Raw genomic sequence first — 15,341 nt, 5'->3', positions numbered from 1 at the left:
AAATGGGCGCATGTTCAAGTAATCAAAGGCCCTTACAGCTGAAACTTAAACCCGCTCCCCATTACTTCCCTTGCAGCATAGCTCAGGATCCATCCCACTCGCATCAGGTCTTCTTAAATGCTCTACCTTCGGGAAGGCTCTCTTCATAGGTCTCTTGTCCCTGAGAGCCTCTGAATCCTGGTCTCCCCAGGACTTGAAGATGCTGACAGAGCAGTGACAGTGGGGCTGGATATGTGTAAACCTTCCTTCCTCTGCCTTCTTCTTCTGGAAGTCCCAGATCCTTCTCAACTTCTACCTTGCTCTGCCCCTATTTCAGAATGGGACACTTTTGGCATCCTGAGCACTGGACTAGGAGTCAGGGGACTAATTATGTGGATTCTAGTACTGGCCTCCTACTGTGATGATGACCCCTAGAGCATTTGTTCCAGAGAGATGAAGACCTGGATTCAAATCCTGGCTTTATTGCTTTACCAGCTGTGTGGCCTTGGGGAAGTCACTTAACTTCTCTGATCCTCCATTGTTTTAGCTATAAAATGGGGAGAACAATAATCTATCTCTCAGGGTTATTAGATAATGGCTACAAAGTGTAGAGCACAGGGGCGGCATGTAGGGACTCAATTAGTAGCTAATGTTGGGAGTATTTGAGGGGGCCCAATTACTAGTACTCCACTGGGTACAGAATCAACTGGGAATTAAGAAAAGGAAAAGACAGGTGGAGGCCAGATTATCAATCTTATTACTGATAAGGGCTGTGTCAAAGGACATAGATAGTGTGAGAACCAAATGGTCTTTCTGAGTGAACCCCAGAATTGGACAGCCTGAAGACCCCCTTCCCTTGCCCTATCACAGTAGTAGCCCAGGGCCACTTTACTGCTCAGCTCACAGCATGGCTGAGATTGCATCTACTGCCCAGGGCAGCAAAGATTCTCAGTGGTGGGGCCAGGATTTGAAGCCAGTAGGAGAGAGGGCCTTCATTTCCTGGCACAGGTAGCCTCTGCAAACTGGTCTCCTGTGCTTAGCCTGCCTCCCCCTTCTGTGCATTCGCTTACACTGTGCCCTTCCTGGGGCATTCACCTCTGCCTCTGCAGGGCTGTCATATCCTTGTTAGATCTTGGTACTAGCAGGTATCACAGTATGACTTGTCTGAGAATGCCCTGTAAAGGTACTCACTATGGCAGGAACCCTGTGTGGGCTTCTCCACATCACCAGAGCCCAGCCTCGGCCTTATAAACAGCTGGCACTCAGGACAAGATAGCTGATTTGGATAGAGTCCTGACCACCCTGTGTGGGCTCTGCCTCTCTTTCTGTCGCACATAAGCAGAGACACCCCCAGTGAGAAAGGGGAGAGAGAAACTTAGTGTTTAGTGTGGGCTTGTGCTAGATCCTGGGGATGCAGTCTGTGCCCTCCTGGTGCTCACATTCTAGGGAAGGGAGAGAGGGGCTGGAGGGTGCTGGAGAGGGAGGAAAAGAGGGAGAGTCACACTCAGAGAGAGCAGGAGAGAGAAGGAAGAGCAACAGGGACAAAGAGAAGGGGAGGGAGGATGCAGAGTGAGAGAAGAGAGAGGCAGAGGAAGCAGGAGGGAGAGGCGAGAACAAAGTGTCAGATTGGAAGGGGGAGAAAGAGACACACAGCTGTCACAGGGAGAGGAGAGAGGAAGCAGGAATGGGACAAGGGAGAGTGTGTTGGGGGCTGGGATGTGCCCTTTCCTGGGAGGGGACAGGGACCAGGAGTTTTGTTTACTACCCTGCCACAACTGATCCAGGAGCCGCTCCACACGGCTCTGGCTCTCTCGGCTCACAGAGATGAATGAGATCCCCTCTAGCAGAGTCCCTGGGGAACACTCTGGGAGCAGGGAGCTGAATGGGCTTGTGTTGGCTGGCAGCCAAGCCTGGGAGGAGGCAGCGCTGAGTGGCTGCGGGTGCCCTCGTGGCAGCTGCTGGGGCCTTCTCCCCTCAGAAGGGAAGCCATAATCCCCCAGTGAGGTCCCGAGGAGTCTAGTCCATGTCTACTCCCCCAGTGCACAGCCCGGATCTCTCGGGAAGGAGAGGGCTACCTTTCTCCAGGTTGAAAATCAAGAGAATTTGTATCCCAGGAATTTGGACTCAGAGAGTTGGGGATGGAAGGGAAGTTAAAATCCTTTCATTCAAACTCTGCTCCACATATTCGCTCATCCTGGGTTCAGAGCCTTTGCTGGGGACACAGAGGACCCTCAAGACTTCACAGGCTGGTGATGAGACAGACACCCACAAGAGAGAAGCCCACAGTGGAAAAGGGAGGCAGGGCTTTGGAAGAGGTGGCCTGTGAGGGCCTGTCTTGTGCCAGGCTCTTGATTCCTGACATGGATGACTTAGTCCCTGCCTCCAAGAATGGCTCAGAATTGGGGAAAGCTGTGGCCCAGGCCGGGCGTGACTTGGACTGTGACCTGTGGATGGAGAGGAGCCATAAAGGGTTTTGACAAAGACAGGTTTGTGTGTTTTTTGGTGCTCCAACTCTCCTTTGGGAAACAGACAGTGGGAAGTGAAGGGAATTACCAGCGAGTTAGAGCTGGACCAGAACTCAGAACCCCGGACTCCCATGGGTCCAAATGCTTGGAGGCCTTCGTTTCTGCCCCTCCTAACTACCCACCTGATTCTGGTCATCCCTTAAGGCCTCCTCAGCTCTTCCTCTTCCTCCTCTCTTTCCAGGCTCCTACTTGATGGTCAATGCTTCCCAGAACGCCCCAGGCCAGCGGGCCCATGTCATTTTCCAGAGCCTGAGCGAGAATGACACTCACTGTGTGCAGTTCAGCTACTTCTTGTACAGCCGGGATGGGCACAGCCCGGGTACCCTGGGTGTCTATGTGCGTGTTAATGGGGGCCCCCTGGGCAGTGCTGTCTGGAATATGACTGGATCCCAGGGCCGTCAGTGGCACCAGGCTGAGCTGGCTGTCAGCACCTTCTGGCCCAATGAATATCAGGTGGGCTGAGTTCAGTCTGTGTTTGGTCTGTGCCTGGGGGTGGTGGCAGGTGGATAGTGGCTTGTGGTCAGAGTAGGTGAGTGGCTGAGGTTAGAATTAGTCTGCATTCAGCATCAGGAGGTAATCTGTGGTCAAGGTCAGGAGTCAACCAGGGGCCAGTCTGGATTCAGCATCAGAGGTCATTGTTAATAGGAATAGCCTATAGCTGGGGTCAAGGATGAGTTGGAACAGTGCCAACCTGGAAACCCTATGTGGCTGGGAAAAGAGTTTTTCTGCTTGAAGGTAACTGTCCAGGACTGGATGGAACCTCTGACCTTTACCTTGTTTGCTCTGAGTGCTGACACCCCACCCCCAACTAGCTGGCTTGGTAGGGAGGGTCAGTGCAAGCTGAGCCTGACCTCTGCTGGTTGAAGAGGATCTGGCTGGGCTGAGCTGAAAGAGGGCTCTTGTGAGCACCTCCCCAGGCAGGACTGGAGGGATAGCAGTATAACAAGGGCCCTCCCACCTTGACTTCCCCCAGGTGCTGTTTGAGGCCCTCATCTCCGAAGACCGCAGGGGCTACATGGGCCTAGATGACATCCTGCTTCTTAGCTACCCCTGCGGTGAGTCCCAGTGCACTGGGGCGCAGGGGTGAGGGGTGCGGGAGGCCACAGGGGGCGCAGGCCCAGCTCACAGAGCGGCTGTATTCCTGCAGCAAAGGCCCCGCACTTCTCCCGCCTGGGAGACGTGGAGGTCAATGCCGGCCAGAACGCGTCGTTCCAGTGCATGGCGGCGGGCAGAGCGGCCGAAGCAGAGCGCTTCCTCCTGCAGGTTAGAGGGGACCTTGGCCCAAAAGGGGTGAGTGAGTAGCCTCTTCTGGGCCCTGGCTCTCTTGCGGGGTCTGAGTCTTTCTTTCATACTCCAGCGCCCATACACATGCGTCCCGGCTGTCCCCTAGGCTCCACTCTGCCCTCTCGGGTCTCCCATCACCCCAGGGCCGAGCACGGCTCCAGGAACCTCATATCCCCCCTGTGTAGTGGGGACTGTTAGATGGGGCCAGGACAATGACCCCCTTCAGCCCCGCCTTCGCCCGGGTCAGAGAGCGATCGGGACCCCTCTCACCGCGGGGCCTCTGACCCTGTCACCCTTCTTCCCCCGCAGCGGCAAAGCGGGGCTCTGTTGCCCGCGGCCGGCGTGCGGCACATCAGCCACCGGCGCTTCCTGGCCACTTTCTCGTTGGCCTCCGTGAGCCGCGACGAACAGGACCTGTACCGCTGCGTGTCCCAGGCCCCGCGCGGCGCGGGTGTCTCCAATTTCGCTGAGCTCATCGTCAAGGGTCAGCGCGCGGAGCCGGGAGGGGGCCGGGTCTCACGGGGTTGAGGTCTCATCTAGGGGACGGGGCAGGCGGGGGACAGGGCCGAAGGCACGGTCTAGCTGTGAGGCCCGAGTGCTGACCCGAGCGCGCATGGGGTCAGCCCCAGGAGGCGAGGACCTGGGGGATTCCGGGGCAGGGCGGTGGGGGAGAATGAGGGAGAGGGTGTGGGTGAGAGGTGAAGGCGGGGTCAGCCTTTGCAGCCGGGTGCCCCTTTGGACCTGGGGATTTAGTGAGGTCTTGGTAGCAGCAGGAGGGGTCTGGGAGGACAGGGAGGGCTCTTGGGGATCTGGGTGTGGTGCAACGCAGAGTCGGAGGCGGGGGTGTCACCGCGGCCCCCGACAGGATCGGTCTCTCCCCCACCTCCTCGCAGAGCCCCCCACCCCCATCGCGCCCCCACAGCTGCTGCGTGCCGGTCCCACCTACCTTATCATCCAGCTCAACACCAACTCCATCATTGGCGACGGGCCGATCGTGCGCAAGGAGATTGAGTACCGCATGGCGCGCGGCCCCTGGGCCGAGGTGCACGCCGTCAACCTGCAGACCTACAAGCTGTGGCACCTCGACCCCGACACCGAGTACGAGATCAGCGTGCTGCTCACGCGCCCCGGAGACGGCGGCACCGGTCGCCCCGGGCCACCCCTCGTCAGCCGCACCAAGTGCGCAGGTGGGTGTGGCCACTACCTCCTGGCCTCGTCCCTCCTCTGGTCACCCAGGACGGCGAAGGGGCGGAGGGGTATATTCCGAGAGGAGTATGGCCTGTTTCTGTGCTTTTAAAACTTGCTAAAGCATCGTGATTTTTCCTCAACCCCTGTTATGGTAAAGATAATGATAGCTAATACTTTGTGTCAGACACTTAAACACGGTGTGTATATACACACACACATTTCTCGATTTAAAACTCACACCACCGCCACGATATAGGTACTCTTGTTATTCCCATTTTACAGATGAGATTACTGAGGTACACAGCTGTTAAGTGACCGGCCCAAGAACACACAGCTAGTAAGTGGTGGGATGGGCTTGGAACCATTGACGCTGACTCTAGAATTTGTGTTCTTAATTCTTCATTATATTATTTAGATAAAATAAACAACGAAACACCATCAAATAACAGTGTTATAAATTCTAGCTGGATTCTATTGTCTGGGCATTGAGCCCGCAGTCTGCTTTTCCTTGTTAAAAAGGTTAAAGCATCTGTAAAGAGCTTGGTATACCTGCACCAGAGGAGAATTTTCTTTTTTTTTAATCAGAAGATAAATTGAGAACAGATCAGTTTTCTTTGTGATTTCTGAGTGTTTTTTTAAATTGGAATTTTTACCGAGATAAGTGTAGATTCTCATTCAGTTGTAAGAAATATAGGGAGATTTCCTGTACACTTTACCCTGTTTTCTGCAGTGGTAACATTTTGCAAAACTAGTATATCACAATCAAAATATTGACACCGATATAATCCACAGATCTTATCCAGACTTCCCCAGTTTCACTTGTACTCCTGTGTGTGTGCGTGTGTGTGTTTAGTTCTATACATTTTTGTGTGTGTGAGTGGCTGGCTGGTACAGGTATCTGAACTTGACCTTGGTGTTAGAGTACTGCACTCTAACCAACTGAGCCAACTGGCCAGCCTAGTTCTATACAATTTATCACATATATAAGTTTGTGTTTTCATTACAGTCAGAATATCCAATGGTTCGATCACCTGAAAGAGTCTTCATGTTGTCTTTTTATAACCACATTATGTTGTATTTTTATAACCACATTCACCTTCCTTTTCCTCCACTCCCCCCCCAACCCTTTGTAATTATTAATCTGTCCTTAATTTCTAAAATTTTGTCATTTCAAAAATGTTATCACCTTCCTTTTCCTCCACTCCCCCCCCAACCCTTTGTAATTATTAATCTGTCCTTAATTTTTAAAATTTTGTCATTTCAAAAATGTTATATTAATGAAATCATACAGTATTTAACCTTTTAAGCTTTTGGAATTTTCTTTCTTTTTTTTTTTTTTGGCAGCTGGTTGATATGGTGATCTGAACCCTTGACCTTGGTGTTATAATATCATTTTTTTTGTAATAGCTGTATTACAATATAATTCACATCTCATGTAATTCACTTATTAAAGTGTATAATTCATGGGCCGGCCCGGTGGCACACTGCTACAGTGTGCCACTTGGGAGCGCAGCAGCGCTCCCGTCGAGGGGTCGGATCCCACATACAGACCAGCCGCTCACTGGCTGAGCGAGGTGCGGGCGTGACACTGAGGGTTGCGATCCCGTTGCCGGTCCCGGTCCGGTTCGGGCGCGACACTGAGGGTTGCGATCCGTTGCTGGTCACGAAAAAAGACAAAAAGGAAAAAAAAAAATAAAGTGTATAATTCAGTAGTTTTTAGTATAGTCACAGAGTTGTGCAACCATCAACAATTAATTTTGGATTATTTTTGTTACCCCAAAGGAAATGTTATACCTTTTAGCAGCCACTCCCATTTAATTGGATAGAGACTTCTAGGTTGACAGGTCTTTTCTTTTTGTTTTTTGGGCAGCTGGCTGGGATCAAACCCTGGACTTTTGGTGTTATCAGCACCATGCTCTAACCAACTGAGCTAACCATCCAGTCACTCCCATTTCACCCTAACACCTCTAGTGCTAGGCATCCACTACTCTTACTTTCTGTCTATACAGATTTGCCTCTTGTGGACATTTCACATAAATGTATTCATACAATATCAAGTCTTTTGTGACTAGCTTCTTCCATTTAGCATGATGTTTTCAATGTTTATCCATGTTGTAGCATGTATCAGTGCTTCATTCCTTTTTATTACTGAATAATAATCCACTGAATAAATATGCCACATTTTATTTGTTCATTCATCAGTTGATGGATATTTGGGGTGTTTACACTTTTTGGCTATTCTGACTAGTATTGCTAAGAGTATTCATATACATGTTTTATGTGGATATATATTTTCATTTTTGGGGGGTATGTACCTTATATATCATATGGTGACTCTTTAACTTTTGAAGATCTGCTGAACTGTTTGCCAAGGCAGGTACCATTTCACATTCCCACTAGCAATGTATGACGGTTCCAGTTTCTCTGTATCCTTGCCAACGCTTGTTATTGTCTGTCTTCTGATTATAACCATCCTAGTGGATGTGACATGGTATCTCATTATGGTTTTCATTTGCATTTCCCTGATGGCTAATGACATTGAGCATTTTTTCATGTGCTTATTGGCCATTTATATTTTTTCTTTGTAGAAATGTCTGCTCAGATCCTTTACCACTTTTTAAGTTGGGTTATTTGTCTTTTATTACTGGTGTAAGAGTTCTTTATATATCCTGGATATTAGACTCTTCTAAGATATATTTGCAAGGATATTTTTTCATTCTTTTCCCTTTCTTGATGGTGTCCCTTGAAACATGAAGGTTTTCAATTTTGATGAGGCCCAAGTTCTCTATTTTTTCTTGTTGTTTGTGCTTTTGGTGTCATATCTAAGAAACCATTGCCTAATCCAAAGTCATGAGGATTTACCCCCCGGTTTTTTTCTAAGAGTTTATAGTTTTAACTCTTTAATTTTTATATATGGTGTAAGGTACTGTTCTTCCTTCATTCTTTTGTATGTGGGTATACAGTTGTCCCATCACCATTTGTTGAAAAGACTATTATTTCCTCATTGAATTATCTTGCCACTGAGATTAGCTTTTTAAAAAAAAGTTCAGCATAGTTCCCTAGAGATTCATCCAAGTTGTGTATATCAGTAGTTGATTCCTTGTTATTGCTGTGTAGTATTCTGTAGTGTGACTGTACCACAGTTTGTTTAATCATTCACCTGTTGAAGGACATCTGGAGTGGTTCCAGTTTTTGGCTATTACAAGTAAAGCTTCTATGGACATTCATATACAGGTGTTTGCGTGAATGTAAGTTTTCATTTTTCTGAGATTAATGCCAAAGAGTGCAATTGATGAGTTGTATGGTAATTGCATGTTTAGTTTAATCAAAAACTGCAAGAGTGGCTGTATTGTTTTACGTTCTCAACAGCAATGTGCGAGTAATCCAGTTTTCTGCATTCTTGCCAGCATTTGGTGTTGTCATTATTTTTTATTTTAGACTTTCTGAGAGGTGTGTAGTGATATCCCATCATGGTCTTAATTTACATTTCTTTAATGCCTAGTGATGTCGAACATCTTTTCATGTGCTATTTACCCTCTGTATATCCTCTTTGGTGAATTGTCTGTTCATGTCTTTGCCCATTTTCTAATTGGATTATTCATTGTTTTACTGTTGAGTTTTGAGTGTCCTTTATACATTCTAGATAACCAGTCTTTTGCTGGATGTATAGTTTATAAATATTGTCTCCCAGTTTATAGCTTTTCTTTTTATTCTCTTTATATGGGCTTTTACAAAGCAACAATTTTTAATTTTGATGAGGTCTAATTTATCAAATTTCCCTTTAGGAATTGTGCACTTGGTGCAAATTTAAGAACTACTTGCCTAGCCCTAGCTTTCAAGGATTTTCTCTGTTTTTTTTTTTTTTTTAAAGCATTATACTTTACATTTTATATTTAAATTCCTGATTTATTTTGGATAAGGTGTGAGGTTTAGGTCAAGGTTTATTTATTTTTGCCAATTGATATCCTTAAGTGTTTTTAAAACCTGGTCTGTGAATCGTCTAAAATCCATTTTAATGCCACCCTTTGGGAGACCCTTGGGTGGTGGGTCAGAGTGTTCCAGTGGGAACTGCTTTCTAGAGTCTGAAGCAGGTTACTTAACCTCTCTTAGCTTCAGTCCTCTTATTTTGTCAGGTGGGAATAATAATTATCTTTACCATGTAGGGTTAGTTTGAAGGTTCATTAAATGTTTATTGAATGACTATTATGTGCCAGGTGCTATTGTAGTTGCTAGGCTTATATGACTGAAACCGAGACAGATAAAAGCCTCCAGCAGGGGAGTTCCTCTTGGAACTCTGCATGGAACTCACATTCTGGCAGGAGGAGACAGATGACATGTAAGTAAACAAGTGAAATATACAGTTTGTCAGCTAAGTGCTATGAAGAGGAATAAAATAGGGAGGGGAGTGGGGGTTGGAAGGTTGTTATTTTAAAAAGGCTCAAGGGACTATCTTACTGAGAAGGTGACATTTGAGCATAGACCTGAAGGAGGTGAGGGACTGAGCCATGCAGAGAGCTGGGGGGTACTGGGGAAGGAGCATTCCGGGCAGACTGAACAGCAAGCGCAAAGGCCTGGAGGCTGGAGTGTGCTTGGCAAGTGTGAGGAGCATGAGGAGACCAGTGTCACTGCAGTGACTGGGTCAGTGACTGAGGGGGTGATGGCAGGAGAAGCTGTTGAAGTTGAGCTGGGATGGGGTGTCAGAGCCACTTTATGTTGAGTGAGCTGGGGAGCCGTTGTGGGGTTTGGAGAGCAGGAGTGAACATCACCTACTTTTGCTTAAAAGGATCACTCTGGCCCTTTTGTGGAAAATAGACTCTCGGGGGGCCAGGGTCCCAGAGGGGATACCAGTGAGGAGGCTACTATGAACATCACCTACTTTTGCTTAAAAGGATCACTCTGGCCCTTTTGTGGAAAATAGACTCTCAGGGGGCCAGGGTCCCAGAGGGGATACCAGTGAGGAGGCTACTGCAGTGATTTGGCGGAGAGATGGTGGTGGCTGGAGTGTGGTGGAAGTGGTGGCGGTGGCGAAAAGTAGTCGGATTCTAGGTTCATTTTGAAGGTAGAGCAGACTGCATTTGCTGGTGGATTGGATATGGGATGAGAGAGAGGAAATAGAAGTCAAGGATAGCTCCACGGTGTTTTACTTCAAAGCTGGAAGGATGGTGGTGTCATTTACTGAGAAGGAGTAGAGTGTGGTGGAAGCTGGTTGGACGGGGGTGTCATAGATCAGGAGTTCTGTGTTGGACATGTTGACTTTGAGGTCCCTGTTAGACATTCAGGTGGAGATATTCATCAGGCAGATGGATATATGAATGGAGTTCAGGGAAGAGTTTTGGGCTGCAGATATAAATTTGAAAGTTGTCAGTGTAGAGATGGGATAGATGGTATTTAAAGCCATGAGACTGGATGAGATCTTTTATGCTAGTGGTTCTCAACTAGGGGAAATTTTATCTCCCAGGAGACATTTGGCAGTGTCTGGAGACATATTGGTTGCCACAACTGGGTGGTGGTGATGGGATAATACTGGTATCTAAAGGGATGAGGCCAGGGAAGCTGCAGAACATCCCACAATGCACAGACAGTCCCTAACAACAAAGAATTATCTAATCCAAAATGTCGATAATGCTGATGTTGAGAACCCTGATTTAGTTCTTAGATTTTCGGGGAATGTGTATAGATGGAAGAGAGAGGAGTTGTGAAGCCTGAACCTTGGAGCTCTCCAGTGTTTTGTGTTGCATGCAGGCAATTGCATGTAAATGTATTAAATGCAAGTGAAAAAATAGTGCCTAACACACAGTAAACACTCGGTAAATGACAGTTGTCATTATTATGGTGTTTTTAACTTTTCAAAGGCAGTTCTGGTCTGCCACTGAGAATGATAGAAATCAGAGTTTGGGAGTCCATAGAGAACCTCTATGGCACTCCCCTTAATGTACAGATAGGAAACAGAAACCCAGACAGGGGAAGGACTTGCTTCTGATCATGCAGTGGGTCAAGAACCCAGGTTTCACAGGGATGGCTGTTGGTTACTCCCATTTTACAGATGAGTGAGGTGAGATTTAGAGATTTAGTCACTTGCCCAGATCTGCACAGTGAGTCCATAGCAGAACCAGAACCAAAGTTTGAATCTCCTGATGTCCAATCCAGCGTTTTTAACAACAGCAGAAGCAGCTGCCACCATCATGAGCTGAAAGCCCACTTTGTGCCAGGCGCTGCTAACCACTTTTCACAGGCTGGCCAGGACGGAAGCTGGGGCTGAGGCCAGGCGGACACTGTGCAAACACCTCATCCCGCCCCTCTTAATCACATGCTCTGCTTTGTTGACATTATCGCCCCCTCCTTGCTTAGGCACCATGGTCAGTTGTTGTTTAGTTGTGGCCAGCTGTTGTCATTTTCTCCATCCCCATGAAACTCCCCTCCCCCTATATTATTTACTGTAAAAAAAAAAAAAAAAAGTATAGCATCAGTAAAATGTTTTTTTTTTTTTTAAGAAAAATCACTCCAAATCTTACCATCCTAGCCCAACAGCTGTTTTAATTTTTCTGTCTTCTTCATATCTCTGCCCATATGCCTACAGTACACATTTTTATACCCTTGTCATTGGGATGTAACAAGCATTCAGTATTCTGCTCCATTTGTTTGGTGTTGCTACATGTGTTATGTTGTTTATAATTATGTTTATTGACTGTAGAAGCCCATTGAGTGCCTCCTTCTTGCTGGACTATTTGTTTCCAGATCTCTATTATTATAAATAATACCACATTGAAAAACTTAGTGCTCGCAGTTCTTCCCCCCGCCCGCCCCCGAGTTATTTCTTTAGGATAAATGCTCAGGAGCAGTTAAAGATGGGGCTTTGACATATATTGCTTTAAAATGGTTGTACTCACTTATATTACTGCCGGTGTCTCACGTTAGTGCACACGTGTTTATTAATTCCTGCAGGCTGGACAGTTTGACTCACATTATCTCATATAACTCTCACACTTTCTCTTCAAAGTTGGCATTATTATTTCCATTTTTTAGTCCAGGAACCTGATATCATTGTTCAAAGGGGGTTAAGTAACTTGTCTGAAGTAACAGAACTAATGAGGGTTGGAAATAGAATGTGAACTTTGGTGCACTGGACCCCAGTGCAGAGCTCCTTCCAGGAGAAAAACTTGAATGTTTCAGGGTTATTGCATCTTCATTTGCGTTATTAAAAATCAACTATTTTGGCCTAATAGAAGTTAAATGTTACCCTCTTTGTTTTAAGGTGCATTTTGACCTCTGATCTCTGACTGGCCTGTAGCCCTGTGGAGTTTAGAGGGATGGGGCTTTGAGGTCTCCAAGTTCTGTTCTGTCAGTGTGTGTTTGCAGCTGACAAGAGTGTATCTGGGTGCCAGATGGTTTTTGGAACACAGAGAGACTCATGGATTCACACCCTTCAATCAACATACCAGTCTGTAGTCTACAAACTGTCTGAGCCCCCCAGATCTGCCCAGATTTGATCTGGGTAGGGAGGGAGAGGAAAGAGACATGGGCCTTCTTTTCAAAGACCCCTCAGTCTAGCGTGGTAGAGAGGAGGTAACACAGCTGTTGGAGAACGTGATGCCCCCTATGAAGTTGGGAGTTTCATCCTCCAAGTAAGAAGTTGCTATCTTGGGCTCTGTAGGGTGGCTTTAAGAGACTTGAGTAGGTTGCCAGTATTTAAAAATCTGGAGATTTCACATAAAAATCTGAATTTCTGGCTTCTCTTGAAAAATGGGAGGATCTGGCAATCCTGAGCCTGTCATCCTGCATGGCAACAATCACCTAGAGCTGAGGAGTAGCTGCCCCATTTGGATGGGACACCTACTGTCCTGTTTGCCATAGTCTCCACCCAGCCTGTGTTACCAATTTACATTGCACTTTTGATGCCCATCTTAAATGCTACAGGAGGGCGAGGAAGCGTTGTGCTTCTGCCAAGCTTGAAAGGTTGGAAAGGAATGCGGGGCTGGTATTCCAGGGGTGGGGATGGTGTGAGCAGAGCTGCAGGGAATCGAGACCCACTCTCACTAGTGCAAATAAGGCAGTGGTACTTTGGCTCCCATAGACATCTGGGGGCAGTACACATGGGGCAGCTGGGACCAGAGCCAGAGGTTCAGAGAATAAAGCGACGACCTCTGAGCAAGATGGTGAGTGAGCACACACAAAATCTGCCCCCTCCATTCCAAACACGTAGGAATGATGGGTTAAAACAAAACTATGTTTAAAAAATTAGGAAAATCTCTGTGGGCCTGGGACGACCTCTGAGCAAGATGGTGAGTGAGCACACACAAAATCTGCCCCCTCCATTCCAAACATGTAGGAATGATGGGTTAAAACAAAACTATGTTTAAAAAATTAGGAAAATCTCTGTGGGCCTGCAGTGGGAGAGAAAACATAAGTGTGGTAAATGGGTTTGCAGCCAGTGGCCGTCAGGTTGCAGTGAGCTGTGGGAGCCAGCCCTTTGATGTCCATATGGGATGGGACATGGATGTGTCTTGCTTGTGGAGAGAAGAGAGCCAGTCAAGAGGTAGCCCTTGTTTCTCACAGGTGCTGAACTCTCTGGTGGCCCAGTATATGACTGGAGACATGCCACTTGCCTGTGGGCCAGGGAAGCAAGGAAAGCTCCTGAGTGGGGACAGTATCTTGTATTGTGCTATACTTGGGGCCTGCATCTGAAACTGTGTCACCTGGGTCCTCCTAAGTTAGGAGCAGCCTGGGCTGATGTCTCCCTTTGTATCTTCTTTATAAGGGACATTCCGAACAAATTAATCATAGAAAAAATGATACTAGAGTTGTACTTAATTCTTAAGAGGCTAAGTGCAGAACTTTTTCACCTGTTTGTTAAGGCATGTCCTGAGATCCTCTAATTGGTGACAGTTTGCAGGTGCTCACAGAACTTGAGTGTAATGAAACTGCATTTTACAGAATCAGGGTGTTTGAGAGAAAAGGATCACTGGAAGTAATCTTGGCATCTTCCCTTATTTTACAGATGAGGAAATTGAGGCCCAGAGATTTGCTTAAGATCACACAGCTGGTCGATGCAGATGCAGGACTAGGGACTGAGCCTGTTGTCTTGATCCTGGCTTTGATTTAGAAGCCTTGGTTTCTTTATGTATGAAATGGGGGTAACTTTCTGGCTTCGTGGAGACATAAAGAGACTGTAAAGAATAGAAGCATGCTCCTCCCCGCAGTTGGGGTACTGTCTCTTTCATGAGGCATTGTTGTACTTTTTTGTTTTGTTTTTGTTTTTCAGTCAGTTCCTCAGGGGGAGGTAGGGTAGTGGTGTGGCTAAGAGCGTGGATTCTGGAGCCAGCCTGTCCAGGTTTGGATACCAGCTTCACCACATACTGTGTGACTGTGGGCTAGTTACTTAATCTCTCTGCTTCTGTTTCTGCATCTGTATGGCAGGGCCAATAATAGCTCCTGTCTCATTGGATTATAGTGAGGATTGAATGAGATAAAGCATTTTAAAGCCTTTAGAACAAGCCTGGCACATCCAAAGCCCCCAATAAATGTTAACTGCCACTATTATCAGAATCATTACATAACAGATTGTATTTCCCTTTTCACTTTGACAGACAGAAAACTCACCACTGAATTTGGACTTTATCTTTAGACTCCCCACATAGGACCTAATGGCATGCATTTCTGCTTCCCTAACATTCTCTGGCTTTATTGAACTGTTTGGCTCTCATTTCCCCCGTCATCCTGATTTCTATATATTATTGCATCATATGTACTACTATAAGCTGTTTCAGAACAAGTTTGGAATTAATAAATTAAGAAAAATACAGAAATGGGTATTCAGACTGGCCTGATATCGTCTAGGATTATCTTGAATTAGGAGGTGAACTGTGTTACTAAAAAAATAGCTAACATTTTTGAGGGCTTATTGTGTTAGCCATTGTCATGCATGCTTTTCCTGTATTACCTTAAATCTCACAGTGACCCTCAAAGTAGGGCCTGTTATCTTCCCATTTTGCAGTTGAGGAAACTAAGGCTCAGAGAGGTGAAGTGACTCAGCTTCTGTTGCCAGATGCAGGCAACAGAGCCAGGATTCAAATGTGGCCTGCCCGACTCCAAAGCACATACTTTACTGCCTGTTCAGTGTTCTAGGGGTCCCTTGAGCTCTTGGGGGCACAAAAGGAATGATTCCAGGCCGCTGACTGGTGCTCTCTCTCCCTGTCCTTCGAGAGTTATTTTAGAATTACATTGTTCAATTTCTAAGCAATCAGGACTTTTCTAATTTTTTTTTTGATTATTGATTTTTAGCTTTAATTCCACTGTGGTCAGAATATATACTCTAAATTTAGTCTTCTGAAATTTGATCTATGCTTTATGCCCCGGCATATGGTTAAA

The 15,341-nt window shown here is 46.6% G+C and overlaps 1 protein-coding gene across 1 annotated transcript in view; it reads left to right on the top strand.

Annotated features, from left to right (window-relative positions):
* PTPRU (protein tyrosine phosphatase, receptor type, U) overlaps window positions 1-15,341 on the top strand; it is a 78,862-nt gene that overhangs the window by 15,731 nt on the left and 47,790 nt on the right. The window contains exons 3-7 of the mRNA XM_008568690.1: window positions 2,686-2,957; window positions 3,478-3,559; window positions 3,652-3,767; window positions 4,098-4,272; window positions 4,682-4,975. Coding sequence (XP_008566912.1) covers window positions 2,686-2,957; window positions 3,478-3,559; window positions 3,652-3,767; window positions 4,098-4,272; window positions 4,682-4,975 — 939 coding nt within the window. The remainder of the gene's footprint in view (window positions 1-2,685; window positions 2,958-3,477; window positions 3,560-3,651; window positions 3,768-4,097; window positions 4,273-4,681; window positions 4,976-15,341) is intronic.

The sequence above is a fragment of the Galeopterus variegatus genome, unplaced genomic scaffold, assembly GCF_000696425.1.
Source record: "Galeopterus variegatus unplaced genomic scaffold, G_variegatus-3.0.2 Scaffold431, whole genome shotgun sequence".
NCBI lineage: Eukaryota > Metazoa > Chordata > Mammalia > Dermoptera > Cynocephalidae > Galeopterus > Galeopterus variegatus.
This window is presented reverse-complemented; position numbering and strand designations above follow the sequence as displayed.